At 39.6% G+C, this 16,354-nt stretch overlaps 2 protein-coding genes across 3 annotated transcripts; both read right to left on the bottom strand.

The window, feature by feature from the left end:
* Positions 1-8,839: 8,839 nt before the first annotated feature.
* Positions 8,840-10,613, bottom strand: LOC103707964 (homeobox-leucine zipper protein HOX20-like). 2 transcript variants are annotated; one of them, XM_088711707.2, is made up of 3 exons: positions 10,111-10,613; positions 9,628-10,004; positions 8,840-9,515 (listed from the first exon to the last, which is right to left on the bottom strand). In XM_088711707.2, exons 1-3 carry the CDS (start codon positions 10,157-10,159, stop codon positions 9,138-9,140), a joined length of 804 nt encoding a protein of 267 aa, XP_088567833.2. In that variant the 5' UTR covers positions 10,160-10,613; the 3' UTR covers positions 8,840-9,137. The 2 variants fall into 2 exon arrangements, with proteins under 2 accessions (XP_088567833.2, XP_088567832.2); XM_088711706.2 differs by having other exon boundaries at positions 10,108-10,612.
* Positions 10,614-14,042: 3,429 nt separating this feature from the next.
* Positions 14,043-15,103, bottom strand: LOC149751262 (uncharacterized). The gene is made up of 3 exons (XM_089927465.1): positions 14,879-15,103; positions 14,662-14,769; positions 14,043-14,555 (listed from the first exon to the last, which is right to left on the bottom strand). The coding sequence occupies exons 1-3, from the start codon at positions 14,945-14,947 to the stop codon at positions 14,193-14,195; spliced, it is 540 nt and encodes a 179-aa protein (XP_089783591.1). The 5' UTR covers positions 14,948-15,103; the 3' UTR covers positions 14,043-14,192.
* Positions 15,104-16,354: the final 1,251 nt, after the last annotated feature.

Below are 16,354 nucleotides of genomic sequence, written 5' to 3'. Positions count from 1 at the left end.
TCTTGCTGCACAAGCAGAGACCCAATTTTGTAAACTCGCAATTTGTAATGGTATCATGCAATGGAGAAAATAAAATACTATTTTCTTAGTGCATCTAACTGCACCCTAAGTTTCAATGAGAAATGGATCTTGTTGAAGCAAATAAATTGATTAAAAAGTTCTTCTTGAGCAGCCAATGGACTTGAGTCCTCTGCTTGGCACACCTAACGATGGAAGAATAATATCGTTCTATTTTACTCTAATAGTTCCAAGAGTCATATAGATCGCGTATGAAAGTGGTTATTGTATGAACCCACAAAGTGCATTCATCCACATAAGCAGATATTTTCCTAGCCATGTCCTGAACCAGAAAAAACATAGGATAGGAGAAGTGAAAAAGCGCAACGTATTAACATGCACAACGTAATAACCAATGCAAGGCCCCTGTATCTTGCAAAAGTTTCACACACTAAACCATAAAAAAGTTTCTTTATAACATGCACAACGTAATAAACTATTCAGAAGACTTTCAACCCAATTCTCGTGTTCTAAGAAATTGTCTCCTAGGTACGAGATGGCAATGTGAAACGACAAACTATGCTCCATAAAATTTCTATGTGGGCACATAGAAGTTTATTCAAGCCCATACATGTCTGCATGCATGGTTTGTTCAAGCCCATGTACAGTTGGAAAAAAGAGTTTCTTCTGTAACATTATCACATGCACGCCGGAAAGCACCAACGTGACCCGAGTCTAATTGGTCGGTAGGTAGGGTGCCATCGAATTGGGCTGGTCGGATATAGATCGGGTCGAAACTTATATTTATATCAACTTAGGAGAGATATTGTAATAATGGAAAGAGAAATTATATTCGATGCTATATACATTACATCAACGGCATCAACGGCGCACCATACCAATCAGATTGAGTTTCATTCACAATTCTATGGCTTTAGGGATGTCTTGGATTATCATTTTTCTTATCTTATCTTGGATTATTTCTGTGGTTTTATCTTGAATTATTTTTGTGGTCCACTGCAGGTATGGTATATGTGGTGTAGGGCATAATTTGTCACTGGAATTGTAGGCAGGCATGGGCGGTTGAGTGAATCCTTGTCACATTGAATTGGAACGGACGAAAGCCCACGTGATTAGACAACACATCTTCCAACGGCTCACATTCCATGCTGGGCTTGGTCCTCACATTTTGCCTGATAGCATTCACTTTGGATTTTCATCCTACAGTTGGCGGCACGATAAGATATAAAATATCAACTTTTATTATCTTACTTGAATTGAGGTAACGTATTTTAAGGTATTAGTTTATGCAATATAAAATTTGGTCATTTTACTTACTACAAAGGAAGATATTTTAAGTATATTCGAGGTTAAATGGAAGTCCAAATATGTTGGTTAATTACTTTAAATTTTTAGGCTAGCTATTTTGATATTTTATTTACTGCACATTAGTTATCATTCAATATACGTGCAACCACTACCAAAATGGTAGCACGGTTGGAACAGAGCTAAGATTCCACCAAAGTGGCCCAGGTTCGAAACACCCGTGCATCGATTAAATGCGGAGATCGGATGCCCTTCGCCTGGTTTGCCCGGTGGAGTTGCCATCTGGTCCGCCGGTACTGAGGTGATGCTAGGGTGACGTACTCACACGTGAAAGAGCTGCCATATTGGTGGGGCTCTCCACGGGTCGGATAGGGTATGATTGTATTGTCTACTTGCATCGAATATTCTCTAGTGGAAGGGAGGCCCAATAGGAACTGCTATGCTTGTGGGGTTAATTCTTCTCCCCCGTCCTTTAGATATATATATATATGAGCAACTCGGTCTATTTATAAATCTTTGGGCATTCCATCTCAACTCTAGGTAAACTGATATCTCGGCTTAGATGCTCCATGTTTAAAACCCTTGATGTGTGGAGGTGTGTTTCACACATTCAAATATATATATATATATATATATATATATATATATATATATATATATATATATATATATATATATGAGCAACTCGGTCTATTTATAAATCTTTGGGCATTCCATCTCAACTCTAGGTAAACTGATATCTCGGCTTAGATGCTCCATGTTTAAAACCCTTGATGTGTGGAGGTGTGTTTCACACATTCAAAAAAATATGGGTGAGGTTGTTGGAAAAGAATCTCTCATGGAATTCCATAAATTAGGGGGAAAAAAATCAGCGAGTCTCTTTCACCACAACCTCCAAGGTGTTCTTCGTAGAAGGTGCTCTTTGTTTTATTGACTCATGTTTGTAGTTATTTTGACCTTTGTGCCTAGTGTTAGACATAAGTGGCGATGTGCAGTTTCCATGTACAGGAGGAAATAAAGACTTGGGACTCACATCATTGACGCCAATTTCCAAGAACTTACTGGTTACACTAGCTAACCTTTTTCACCTACTACAACTTTCTTTTTATTATTTTTTTTGATGTTAGTAGTAGTTATGTTAAGTTTAGGGAACCATATCTCTCCATCTTTATTTTGAATTTAGAATCTCTCTGTATAGCAAGCATTGAAGAGACGAGCATCAATCAATGGACCAAAACTTAAGGGGTGCCAATTGGGTGGCATTAGACAATATACAGGATGGATTAGATAAATTAAAAATTTATCAATCCGAATATGATCTATTTATTAAATATGTCAAAAATCTAGTAACGAGCATGACTCTTTTATTAAACAAGTAATAATGTAGCTCAATCTACAATAATCTAAAACAAATTAAACTGGTGATATGCTGCTTATTTAACGGTAAGCCATTATGACATCCAAAGAATATATTTTGAAAGGATGTAAATTGTAATCTTGATTTTCATGTTGCAACTTGACACATAGTTTAGGGTTGAAGGGTTGTTTTTTTTAGATAATTCAAAGCATTTTTAGGGTCAAAATGATCCATTTCTCATTAATTGATCACCTAAAACCTAATTGTACGTTCTTTTAGAGCATATTTTGGATATATGCAACATTTTCCGTATCTAAAACATTCCTAGCCGTGCATGTTGCCATAATAAATATACTTGTTCCTACAAGAAGTTTACTCAAACACAAGTTCTAACAAATTTACTCCCTCAAATTCTCAAATGCATAAAGTAGGAGCATATCAGTACGCTAATCAATCTTAATTGTACCATTTGTTTGAATAAATTGCCTGTGATGCTTTATGAGTTGGGACCCTCGATCTCCAATATTCTAACTAAGACTGAACAGGAAATTAGATCCAATTACTGACCAACAGCCATTCATATATGCATTGCAAAATGGCTCATGATTGAGCGACCCAAGGATTAAGATATTGAACCTCTCTAGGTTTTTTTGGATAAAAACCTATCTGGTTCAATCACAGAGACAACGAGCAACAAAAAAATGGAAGCGAGACGGGATCCTCTCCAGTTTGGGATGAAGGGATCCGTGTCTTCTCGTCCATCCAAGAGTCCGACCTCTAAATTTCCATCCATATATCGCGCGGAGGTGGTAATTGAGACTCCCTACGCAGTTCAATAATACGCCATGACTCCCGGAAAAGAGTTCGCATCTTCTCATGTGCGGGTCAAAGTTTCTTCCAGTTCGCCCACCCACCCGAACTGTGTGCCATGAATTCCAGGAGATGGTTCGATCGGCATCGAACTGGACAAAACTAGCACAAACTTTTTAGCCTTCTTGGTTGACATTATCAGTCCTTTCTTTGTAATGTTATATCACGTAGGACAAAAAGCTAAGGGCGACGTCGCTCCTACCATAACCACGTGAACCGATCTCATTATATCTCCCCCAGCAGCCAGAGCCAGTATTCTACTCCTTTCCCTTATTTATTTAGCAAAATATTAAAAGGATTCCTTTATTCGAGATAAAAAGAGATCAAGCTTTATCCCTCTCTCTCTCTATCCCTCTCCACCTTACTCTCCTTTTTTTATCTACTCGTCTGCAACCTGGAAATAGCTTTTGTACACTACTACTGCATGCTACAGAGTACCCATTAATTCCAACAGCTACATACATTTCCAACTTCACAAAAATTCCAACCCGGCCCCTTCCTCAGTCAACACTATTATTCTCCTCCTGCTCGTCCTCCTCCTCCTCCACCACCTCCGCCGTTTAGGTCCAGTGCTCGGAATAGTACCAACTGAGAGTGGCCGCATGGTCATCTGAGAAGAAGCTGCTGCATGGCTCCTCGCCGCTAAGAAATTCTGTAAGAAATAATAGGACAGTTGAATAACTAGTTTGGCTAACTCACCAAACCTTACACTGTTCATTCAAATATATAGAGTTTCAGAGAGAGAAAGCTTTAGTGTTTCAGAAAGAGAAACAGTTTAAAAACAAACTACTGTTACAACAGAATATTGTTATAACTGGAAGAAGCTGCTCGTGGGAATACTCCTCAGACAACTCATGGGAAGAATAATCCAGTGAGTAGCCACGTGAAGGGGAGAACCTCGAAGCTGCTGAGCCGTTGGGAGGTTGGGAGGAACTGCTCACTAGCCGTTGGAAGTCTGCTGAGAGGAGGAGTCATCCGACGAGAGTAATGGTTCTAACACCCCCCGGCAAACTGATGGGAGGGGACAAACCATCAGTTTGGATCGCAAGAGACCGAACCGAGAAGCTGAAAGACCTTTTGTAAAAATATCAGCCACCTGATCTTGAGTGGCAATGTAGTGAACATCAATGTCTTTGTTCACAACCTTTTCTCGGATGAAATGATAATCAACTTCTATATGTTTGGTCCTAGCATGGAAAACCGGATTGGATGCCAGAGCTAGTGCACCGATGTTGTCACACCATAAAGTAGGAGGGGATGGCAAGGAAATTCGAAACTCATGAAGCAACATCCTGATCCAGTAAAGCTCAGCCGTAGCAAGAGCCATGGACCTATACTCCGCCTCCGTGCTGGATCGAGACACCACAGATTGCTTCTTAGCGCTCCAGGAGACAAGATTCTGACCAAGAAAAATGCCATAGCCACTGGTGGAACGTCGATCATCAGGATTGCCAGCCCAGTCAGAGTCACTGTAAGCATGTAAAGTGACAGATGAAGGTGAATATAGTAAACCAAAGTCAATGGTGCCTTTGAGGTAACGAAGAACACGTTTGGTAGCAACCCAATGTGGTGTTCTTGGAGCATGCATAAACTGGCAGAGCTGGTTGACTGCAAAGGAGATGTCTGGACGGGTGATGGTGCAGTATTGTAATGCACCAACGATCTGACGATACTCAGTAGGATCAGATAACAAATCACCATCAAGAGCAGAAAGCTTCTGACCAGACGCGAGCGGAGAAGACAAAGGCTTAGCACCTTCCATCTTGGATCGGAGCAGCAGATCAAAGATATACTTGGATTGTTTCAGATGTAACATGGTGGAAGTTCGTGAAGCTTCAACACCCAAAAAGTAGCTTAAAGTCCCAAGATCCTTTAGAGGAAAGCAGGATTGTAAGTAAGTAAGTAAATTCATAATGGCACCAGAATCAGAACCGGTGACAAGGATGTCATCAACGTAAACTAACACAAAAAGAGAAAACCCCATAGAATGAAGAGTAAAGAGGGAGTAGTCCACAGAGGATTCAGTAAACCCAAATGCTAGTAGCTGTTGAGAAAGCTTTCTGAACCAGGCCCGGGGAGCTTGTTTAAGGCCATAAAGGGATTTGTGCAAACGACAGACAAAGTCTGGATGGGAGGAATCAACAAATCCCCTCGGTTGCTCCATGTATACCTCCTCATCCAAAACACCATGAAGAAAGGCATTGGAGACATCCAATTGGCGAATCGGCCAATTAAAAGAAACAGCAAGAGCCAAGATAAGCCGAATGGTGGATGGTTTGATGACCGGACTGAAAGTCTCATGATAATCAACTCCATCCTGCTGGTCAAAGCCCTTGGCAACCAACCGGGCTTTAAATCTCTCCACAGATCCATCAGGGCGTCGCTTTATTTTGTACACCCATTTGTTTCGAACAATGCGATGATCTGTAGGCCGTGGACATAAGGACCAAGTGCCATTTTGCAGTAAAGCATCAATCTCCATACCCATAGCAGCGCGCCATTGAGGATGAGAAACTGCCTTTGTAAAGCATGTGGGTTCAGAATCATGGACAGTAGAGAGAGCATGTAAGGGATAACGGGTGGAATGAAAGACTTTGTAATCTGGGAATTGTTTGGGTTTGGAGTTGCCGGTTTGAGAGCGGGTTACCATGGTGTGGCGAAGTGGGAGATCAGAAGAGGTATTGAGTGAAGTAGAGAGTAATGAGTCTGGTCTGGTGGTAGGTGGAGAATAAAAGTTGGTATCAGCCGGAGGAGTAGAAGCCCCTTGTAACAAACAATCTGGACCAGAGGTGGGTGAATGTGGAGGGAGGGAAATATCTACCAGTGAAAGAGTTGGGGAAGTAGAAGGAGAAGTAGCAGGATGTACCACGTGGTTGGGAATAAGAAGATTACTAGTAGGAAGCAAGCTCCGTGGGTTGGCTGAGTGCAGATCCACCACTGATGCTGGAAAAGAATGCTCATCAAAGATAACATGACGAGAGACAAACACGCGACCAGTAAGAAGATCAAGACAACGATAACCACGATGATTGCTAGAGTAACCTAAAAAGACACAGCGTTTGCTTCGAAATGCTAACTTGTGGGCGTTATAAGGTCGTAAGAGAGGATAGCAAGAACAGCCAAAGATTCGTAAATCAGAATACTTCGGAAGCTGCCGAAAAAGCAAAAAATAAGGAGTGGTATGGTGTAAGACTTTGGTAGGTAAACGATTGATTAAAAACACTGCGGTTTGAAAGGCATCTACCCAATATTGTGGTGAAAGATGTGATTGAGCTAACAGAGTAAGACCCATTTCTTGAATGTGGCGATGTTTGCGTTCAGCAATCCCATTTTGCTGGGATGTATATGGACAAGTTAAGCGATGGTAAATGCCATGATGAGCTAAGAACCCAGTAAACTGGGTAGACAAAAACTCGCCACCATTATCAGTTTGCAACTGTTTGATGCAACAAGAGAATAAGTTTTCGACAAGAGTTTTGAATTTCACAAAAGTAGGAAATACATCAGACTTATGACGAAGAGGATACAACCAGGAGAAACGAGAAAAATCATCAACAAATATGACATAAAATCGACAGCCACTCACTGATGGTACTGGGGAGGTCCAAACATCTGAGTGAATAAGAGCTAAAGGGACTGTGGACTGTCGTGTAGAATCGGTAAAGGGTAGATGCTTCCCTTTGCCAAGTTGACAGGAAGAACAAAACCCCAAATGCTTAGAAGATTTATTGACAGAAAGAAGTTTGAGACGCAGCAGATGTTCTAGAACACTGTTGGAGGGATGTCCTAACCGTGAATGCCAAGTATCAAGGGATGAACTGACACCTAAATTGGCAGTGAGGCATGTTAACTTGTTTTGAGAGCTCTTTTGATCAGCAACTGGGTAGAGTCCATTCTCAACCTGTCCATGGAGTAGTGTTCGGTTTGTTTGATTCTCCTTCACAGTAAAATCACACTCAGTGAGTACAAAATAACAATCATTGTCTAGGCAAAATTTGTTGATTGACAGTAGGTTTGTAGAAGCAGTAGGACAATGTAAAACGTTAGACAAATTAAATATGGAATGTCCAACGTGAAGGAAGGAGGAACCAATGCTTGTTATTGGCAAACCTGAGCCATTTCCCACAGTGACAGTATCACCTCCTTGAACCTGCTGTTGGTGTATGAGATTAGAAGCCTCAGGGGTAATATGTGCATTCGCCCCACTGTCTGCATACCAGACTTGATGTTCATAAGCAGAATTAGCCTCAGCGACCATTGCTGCAAGATCAGATGGTGGAAGGCGACCTTGATAGGAGTAATCAAACCTGTGGTAGCAATCAATTGCAGTGTGCCGTGGTTTGTTGCAAATCTGGCATACAGGAGTTGTAGTATTCATGTTTACATTGAGTCGAGATGCAAACTTTGGTGAGCGATTGGTGGGACCTCCAGTTGGAGTTTGTTGTTGTAGCCGAGTGATATTGTTCTGAGGTTTTGGCTTTCTTATGAAATTTGAAGGCTTTGATTTCATAGCTGCCATGGCAAACTGAGCATTATCAGAATGAAGAGAGACATTCTGAATATCAAGCATGGACTCATAACTCAACAGCTCAGCTTGAAAATCTTCCAATGAAAAGTCTTTGTCTCGGGAGGCAAAGTTGAAGGAAGTCACAAACGGATTAAATGTTGGATGCAGACCACCAAGAACATATGAGATCAGATCTTGATCATCTACTGGTTTTCCAGCAGCAGCAAGTTGATCTGCCAAAGACTTGGCGTATTCAAGGTACTCCATGCAACCTTTGTTGGTTTGAGAAAGAGTTTGAAGTTGACGCCGGATATGGGCAAGGCGAGATCTAGATTGAGAAGAAAAACGGGTTGCGAGAGCACCCCATACCTGCCTGGAAGTATCCAAGCCATAAACGGTAGAGATAAGTTTTTCTGAAAGTGAAGACAGGAACCAACTCAGTAAGCATTGGTCCTTCTTATTCCATACTATAAACGCCGGATTTGATGAGCCATCAGGAAGAATGCTGGGAGGACATGCTTCAGAGCCATCCACAATACCCAACAAATCATGGCTTCTAAGCACCGGTAGGAACTGAGATCTCCAAACAAGATAATTGGAGCCATCCAGTTTTACAGAGATAAGCTGTGCAATATTGGGCATGAGAAATGGTAGAGAGGAATCTCGTGGGGTGAAGGAAGAAGTGGTTTCTGAGGCAGCCATTTGTGAGAAGTATGGAAGCTTATACCAGGATCAAGCGTGAGCTTTTTAGCTCTGATACCATGTAAGAAATAATAGGACAGTTGAATAACTAGTTTGGCTAACTCACCAAACCTTACACTGTTCATTCAAATATATAGAGTTTCAGAGAGAGAAAGCTTTAGTGTTTCAGAAAGAGAAACAGTTTAAAAACAAACTACTGTTACAACAGAATATTGTTATAACTGGAAGAAGCTGCTCGTGGGAATACTCCTCAGACAACTCATGGGAAGAATAATCCAGTGAGTAGCCACGTGAAGGGGAGAACCTCGAAGCTGCTGAGCCGTTGGGAGGTTGGGAGGAACTGCTCACTAGCCGTTGGAAGTCTGCTGAGAGGAGGAGTCATCCGACGAGAGTAATGGTTCTAACAAATTCATCGTCTTCGGTCTTTAACAGCTGGTGTTGAAATCCCTTTTGTTGCCTCGAGTCGGAATTTAGTAATGAGGGTGGTGAGCATGGGAAGGATGTGGAGTTTTCGAATCCGATGGCGGCCGAGAACATCCCGGAGGCAGTCGACGACGACATCCTGCGATGGTCATGCGGGCTGTTCTCGTCGTTGAGGACAGCGCTCGAGTCGCTGTCCGACGACCCGTCTTTGTACACCGGAGCCGGTGGCTCCCCCGAGGCCTTGTTCTCGGATTCCGACACCAGCGGTTCCTCTTTCACCGAGGAGAAGCTCGCGCTCTCCTCCTCTGCTAACTTGTCTTTCAGCATCTTCATCTGCAATCCATCATCAATCCATCACACGATACAAATAAATTCAATCAAAATTCCAGTCTCTGTCTTTTCAATTGTCTTTAAATTTACATATACATATATTTTAGTCACGGACCTCGGCGAGGAGGGCCTCTTTGTCCCGATGGAGGCTGTGGAAGTCGAGGCGGAGCGCTTCATAGCTGCCCTTGAGGGCGGCATAGTCGCGCTCCAGCTGCTTGGTCTTCCACCGGGCGCGGCGGTTCTGGAACCAGATGGCGACTTGCCGGGGCTGGAGGCCGAGCTCGCGTGCCAGCCTCACCTTTCTATCCGGCTCCAATTTGTTCTCCACCTCGAAATTCTTTTCCAACGCTTTAACTTGATACACGCTCAGGCGGCGCTTCTTCTCCCGACCGCTGCCGGCGGAGGAGCACATCTCCCCGTCACCGCACTCCTCCTCGTCCAACCCGTCTATTATTGGCTGGAATCCTCTCTCATACATCCCCTTCGCTTCGTCTAAATCATTTCAAAACGTACATATAGTCTAAATCTAAAAGTTTAAATAGCTTCATCTAACTTGAACTGTAACAAAAGATGCAAGAAAGAATTTGTAATGTACCACCAGTCGGACAGATGGGGATCAGAGAGTCTGAGGTGCTGAGCCGCTTCATGGTTGCCGGTATGGTTGGTTTTCAGCCCAATACCAACAATAGATTTGTGATCTGGATGTGTAAGAGGTTCGACGGAATAGAAATGGTGCAGATATATATCAAAGGCTTCACACACTCTTTCTCTCTCTCTGCTGAAGATTATTGTTGTTTGTGTTCTCAGCGAAGGTGGCGAAGAGAAATTCTACACAGCGGCTGGGGAAGCAGCTGTGTGGGGGTGAGAGAGAGACTACAAGAGATGGAGGGGTAGGAGGGTCTGTTCCATGACCCATCTTTTTTCTCCTTCCCCATCTTCTTTCCCACAGAGCCCATCACCTTAGATATGTCGACCCTCAGTGGGAACCTCCAAACATCCTCATAGCCCAAGAGGAAGAGAGAGAGAGAGAGAGAGAGAGAGAGAGAGAGAGAGGTTTGGAGAGGGAGCTAGGAAGCAGAACTGAGAGCTCGGGGGTGCGGAATCTCCAGAGAGTATAAATAAAACTCTCACGGGTTGGGGTTAGGTGGGGCCGGGGTTGGGTAATGAAATGTGAAACGAGATGAAATTCGGCGCAATGGAGCTTGTTTTATTCGTATGTATTATTTGCTTTTTCAAGTTGTTCATAAATTTATAAGCTCGCATATTTTATATTATTATATTACATGGTTTGGGCGTTTTGGGAAAGAGGATATTTTGATGAAAGCAAGGAGTCGCAAACTCCATTCCTTTGCAACACCCTCGTTATGCCTTCCTCAAGCTTCAAGGCTTTTGTTTATGCAGACAATACCTTTATACCCTTACTATACATTTAGCCTACATTTGAAAGCAAATTAATGAATTTAAACAAAACTATGCTCTAACCTTTTCAATCTAATTATTACAAAGACATTAACTTTAGCATACATAGAGTATGTCATTTGCTTTTCCTAACATATAACCGGAATTTATCCTGGTTGTTACACTTCTGTACTCAATAATTAGAGATTATAGACTCGATTCTTGAATGGTTTTAGATGGAGGGTGGGACAAGAGATGGCCAGGGTTTAGAGGAAATGAAATAAAAAACGAAATAAAATTTGGTAATTTTATTCATATTATTTATTTATTGAGTTGATTATAAATATATAATTTTGTATTATTACATTATTATATTATATGGATGTGGGCGATTTAGGAAAAGAGGAGATATTTTTGATGAAAACGAGGGTCACAGTCTGCATGCTTGTGTAGCATCCTCAATGTGCCTTCCTACATTTTAGAAGTACCTCAAAAGGCTTTTGTATATACATAGGCAAATATCCATTCTTGCTTGTCATTTTATTTTCAACTGGGTTCTTATCCCTTACTACACATTTAACTTATATTTGAAAGTAAATGAATTTAAAAGAAACCTATGCTCTATCCTTTTCAGTCTAATCACAAAGACATTGACTTAGTCATGAATGGAGTATAACATTTAATTTTTTGAACGTATAACTACGGCTTGTCTTAGTAGTCATACTTCTATACTTCATAATTAGAGATTTTAAACTCAATTCTTGAATGATAAATTTCTAGATATATGAATCTGAATAATTATAATCTGAATCCCCCCCCCCCCCCCCCCCCCCCCTTTTCACTCTACTTGTTTTAATTAAAGAAAATCTTAATAAACTTTAATGTTTAGTTATGACATTACAAAATTATCCTTTTGAGTACTTTTTTTAAAAAATGGTGAGGCTTTCAAGTCTTTTAAGGAGAATTCTCAGTTCCATACCTTCTTGAACTAGTTAGTCTACAAATAAATATTTTTGTTTTCAAGATACATCAAGCAAAATAGAGGTGAAATATGTACGATAAAATTATGTTTTTCTAGAGTTTGGGTTGCACTATAGATATATTAAAGTATTGAGCTCCTCTACATGTTATATATATAATAGGTGCATGAAAAAATAATCATGTTAATATCCTAAATACTTCTCTAAGATAAGGCTTCTCACTTAAAGTCGCTCATATTTAATGAACTCTTAATCTGTTAGTTTCTTACAACAAGTTAGCTTAGATGCATTTATCAAATGTTGCCCCTTATGGGTAAACCTTAGTAACAAAATAGAAGTTCGCTTAACCCAACAAGAATAGTGGAAGGACGCTATTTGCTGCATCTCAACCAACAACATTCAAGGTAGCAACTTGGTTGGACCACTTTGCATTCAAATTGACAACATTAGAAGAATTGATCCTCCTAATTAAAGCAAGCAGTAGGTATGACAAAAATGTCATAATTAATGTAAACTATTTTCCAAATGGTGTATACAAGTGGAGAATACTATGTTTTGCTCTAAAGAACTTTGTCACCACTGTAAGCAAGAAAAAATTTAATTCAAAGTTATCAACAAATAAATCTTGATGCTATATAGCCTTGATCAATAAAGAGTAATATAAAAATCCAAAGGCGAGTTGATAAATGAATAAGTCGTAGAGCAACAAGCTCCTTATATTACATTAATTATATAGCTTAAAATAATTATGCATGATTCTTTCTCAAAATAAAAGAAAAACATTCTATATGTCTTGCAAGCAACATTAAACTTAAGCTGAAATCTATTAATGTAAAATACAACATCTAACTGATATATAGACCGAGTGATTTGCACATATCGTGTTTCTTAGGTCAAATGAAGAGCTTCCTAGCTAAGGCAGATATTAAAGCATCTCTTCACAGAAAATTTTATCATTACATGTGTTGGATGAAGAAAGATTTATCTATACAGATATATAAATAAATAAATAAGGAGTGTAAAATAAATATCAAAACTTATTTCAGTTTTCAAACAAGAATTTTTGTATAGGAAAGTACCTTTAAAGTCAACCATCACCTCCTAACACACCAGGAAACTTAATAACCAATCCTTTGTTTGATTTCCATTTTATATTCAGCCCTTACACAATTATACAGCATTATATATTTACACCCCCAATACAATTAGGCTAGTGTCTTGCATACAGTTATATCTGTTTATGTACATAGTTATACACACACACACACACATGCAAGTATATAAAGAAACAAAGACTAAGCACACACATAAAATGGCCATCAAAATCAAGAACTGAGAACAAAGTTCTTATCTAACAGAATTAAAATTAAAATTGTAATGAAGAACAAAACAGCTCGAATATTGCACTGATATCATACTTACTTTGCTTGTGCAACTTAAGAAAAAAGATGTAATAAATGTAAGATTGTGAGATGGAAGATGAAGAGAAGAATGGATGGCATCAATTTTTACATACACTACCAGAAAACACGCGTATAGTGACGGAGATTCCCGTCACTATACCGTGTTTTCAGTTACTAATATGGAATTTGTGACCGGAGCTCCCGTCACTGACTTCGTTACAAAAACACGCGTCGCTAAATTCTCCGTGACGGCGGCGATTCCCGTCACTAACCTCCGTGACAGAACCGCCGTCACTAAGCCGTTACAAATTTAAGAATTAAATATTTAAGAAATTATGTATTTCCCGTCACTATCCAGTTGCGGAGTTAGTGACGAAGGCAACTTGGTCACTGATTTTGTCACAGAATGCGGTCACAAGTTTGGTCACTAATCTGTCACGACCTTTAGTGACAGATTTAGTCGTCACAGACATGGTCACACATTTTGTCACTACATTTGTCATTAATCCCGTCACTGACCTAGTGATAAGTTTACGGTCACTAATTGGTTACAAACGCGCTGAGCAAAATCAATTTTTATTGACCAAAATCCTGTCACTAAGTTTATGACTGCTCGTCAATAGTTGGTAAACAATTTAGTAACCAAAATTTGGTCACCGATCACAATCTAATAACCTGGTACATTTGGTACATTGATTGGCACATAATAATAATAACAATAATATCATTAATAGCAAAGGCATTCGACATTACGCAAAAGTCATTTTAAATGTCATTCAAAATTGGCATCAACATGTCCTGAATCCATCAAAATCAAAGTCTAAAAATATGTCATAAAGATCAACAGAGATTTCATTCCTCCTAGGAATGCAAAGACCTATCATCTAAGGCAAAAACAATTATAATGAAGCATGATCAGCAGAACCAGAATCACCATTACTCCCCCGATCTGCATACCTTGGTCCAAAGCCAATCTCTTCTCTCATCTTTTGAAGAACCTCCTCTTGCCATTTTTTCTTTTCCTGCTCAAGAATACGTAGAAGGTCTTCATGAGTGTACAGCTCTGGAGCTTGACTTGTAGAGGTGGAAGCAGATGATGATTGCCCAATAATTCCAGTGAGATCCTCTAGGGGACTAAAGCCATAGACATGGCCATGAGTTGGGACACCAGTTGCCTCAAACCACAAGTCATAATCACGTGGAGGAGCATCTGAGGTGGAGGCATCACCATATTTTTTGGAGTATTCAGCTGAATACTTTGCCTGCCAGTTGATTTAAAAGAAGAGAAAAACATTATGGTGGATCAAACAAGAGATAAACATGAGCAAGCTCAATAATATTTATGAATCATAGAAAAATTATACTTACCATGACAGCTTCACTTCTCTTATCTACATATCCTCCCATGCCTTGCTTTGTCTTATGCATCCGATTAAAAGATTCAACTATTGTTGGCTCCCTGCCTAACTTTAATTTCTACAAAAGAGAAAAGAAAAAATTCATTAACATATAATGGGCTAATTTAAGATGACTGAACAATAATATAAAAATTATTATAGAAATCTAATTGAATAAAGATATGTACCAATCGTTCGTCATGATTGACAAATGTGATTGATCCTCCACAGTGTTTAGAGATGCTACCGTTCTTCATGGTGTTTCTATTATTTTTGTTGGCTTCTGATTTCTTCTTCCATTTTGGGGAGATCCAAATATCAATTAGCTTATTCCAATTTTCTCTAGAGATCCAATTAGGGGGTTTATCACGGGCTTTGTTTAAATCTCCTTTGATTGATCCAATTATTCTCACAAACATCAATACTTGTATACTCCAACCCCAACTTCCGAAGCATCTTCTTTGATTGATAGAAATCAGAGGGCAGCTTCTCACTTTCCGGCAACATATTCTTCACTATTTTCATGATTCGATCATAGCAAGATATACTCATATTAAATTCAGACTTGCAATTTAATAATTGACTAATAGCAGATAACTTAGAGTGTTTTTTACACCCTTCCCACAAAGGTACTTCTGCATCTTTCAACAAAGAATAAAAATCTGCAGCATCCTTGTTTGGCTCTTCCTCATGATTAACTTCAAATGCACTTCTCAAATGAAGTTCCTCTTCTGGACCCATAGCTTCCATCACCATGGTTCTATATTGCTGACCATGTTCACAACCAACATCCATTGATGTGGATGCTTCTACTGCACTTGTACTTACAGGAGCAACTGCACCAAGTAACTCCCCATGTGCAAACCATGTTGAATATCTCGGTGTAAACCCCTTTCTCAACAGATGAACATTGACCGTATCACGGTTAAGAAATTTCTGGTTGTCACATCTTATACAAGGGCATCTAATCTTATCACCACTACAATACTCTAACTGAGTAAATGCAAACTCAAGGAACCCTTTAACTCCATCACAGAACTCAGCTCTTATATAACCATTTTCACTAAGTCGGTGGTACATCCAATTACGATCAACTGACATAGTTCCTCTAAAAATCAAAAAAATAAAACAACATAAGAAAGCCTAGAAAATATTAGAGAGATGATAAAAAAAGAAAACAACATAAGAAAAACCGAACCATTAAAAACACGAAAGGCAAGATCGTAAAAAATGTAAAAGAAACAAAAACTGGTATGATATTTATGAAGATGAGAAGTTATCATAAGCATGACAAAAATAAGTCATTCAATCTTGTCCCAGCATCATTGACATTAAGAAGGCATTCAATCTTTACAAAAAGCTGAACATAAGGAATTAACCTTTACAAGTTATCTGTTCATTCATCTAATACCAGCAATATTCAAAAAGCATTTAATCTTTACAAAGACAAGGAATACAAGTCAAATCATCCAAATTTACATATGGAATACTATCTGCTTCACATAGAACAAATGTGAATATACATGATCGCCTCTGATGCTAGGAAAGCATGGTACTTCTTAGCAAGCTTTTTGACCAGCTTCTTGATTGCACACTGGAAATAACTCACAACCATGAAGCAACACCACTTTCCACCACTTTCCATTATTCCTTGCAGATGAACA

This window comes from Phoenix dactylifera, chromosome 15 (genome assembly GCF_051530095.1).
Source record: "Phoenix dactylifera cultivar Ajwa chromosome 15, Ajwa_hap1_PhDact_Kaust_v1.1, whole genome shotgun sequence".
NCBI lineage: Eukaryota > Viridiplantae > Streptophyta > Magnoliopsida > Arecales > Arecaceae > Phoenix > Phoenix dactylifera.
The sequence above is the reverse complement of the archived record's forward strand: the minus strand, read 5'-3'. Positions and strand labels throughout refer to the sequence as shown.